Here is a 773-nt window from a genome sequence, read left to right on the forward strand (position 1 = left end):
TGCTGCATAGTGCGTTGCAATCGCGATGCTCTCGTGACGCCTCGCCAGCCATTTTTTTCTTTCTGGACTCGACCCCACGCACCGGAAGGCGTAGGGCGACAGCGGGCCCACTGTCAGGAGCGGATCGCCCAGCGCCGGGGAGCATAGGCCGGGTGTCGCGTGGCGGGGACGCCACCGGATGAGACCGCCCTTGGCAGTTGGCGCAACGAGACAGAGACAACCAAAGCAAAGGACGAAAAAAAATAATAAAGAGTGGAAGGCGAAAAGAAGGGAGCGCTCCCCCCAGTTTCCCGCCCTCGCGCGGCTTGAAAAAATTGCCCCCGGGGCCCACACCCGTCGTCTCCGCGCCCTCCCTGGCCCCCTCCGCTATACAAACGAACGGACACCGCGACACGGCCCCCTCCCTCCCCCTCCCGGCTCGGACGCAGTGCAGCGGGTCAGCGGAGGAGCGGATAGCAGCGCCGGAGATGGACACGCCCGACCGTGCCGCCGCGCAGCCCGCGGCCTCGCGCGCCGAGGTGACCACCCGCACCCTACTCCTCCTCCTCCTCCTCCTCCTCCTCCTCCTCCCCGTCTCCTCCTCCACTGCCTCCCTGCTGCTCCGGCGTCTCCCTCTGTGGGCCGTGGGTTCGCTCTCCGGCCTTCGCCTTTGAGGCGGAGGCAGCCCAACCGCCGCCGCGCAGGACCGTTCCGCCGATTCGACCGCGCTGCCTTGCGGTTCGTCACCAAAGTTGGTCGCTTTCCCGCTGGCGGATTCCTCAGGCACCCCCGCT

General features: G+C 67.4%; 1 protein-coding gene across 2 annotated transcripts in view; it reads left to right on the forward strand.

Annotated features, from left to right (window-relative positions):
- Positions 1–368: 368 nt before the first annotated feature.
- Positions 369–773, forward strand: part of LOC101783024 (protein tesmin/TSO1-like CXC 3) — an 8298-nt gene continuing 7893 nt past the window's right edge. For both annotated transcript variants that reach the window (XM_004955549.3, XM_004955550.3), the window contains exon 1: positions 369–518. In XM_004955549.3, coding sequence (XP_004955606.1) covers positions 468–518 — 51 coding nt within the window. In that variant the 5' untranslated portion in view covers positions 369–467. The remainder of the gene's footprint in view (positions 519–773) is intronic.

This window comes from Setaria italica, chromosome II (genome assembly GCF_000263155.2).
Source record: "Setaria italica strain Yugu1 chromosome II, Setaria_italica_v2.0, whole genome shotgun sequence".
Lineage (NCBI taxonomy): Eukaryota > Viridiplantae > Streptophyta > Magnoliopsida > Poales > Poaceae > Setaria > Setaria italica.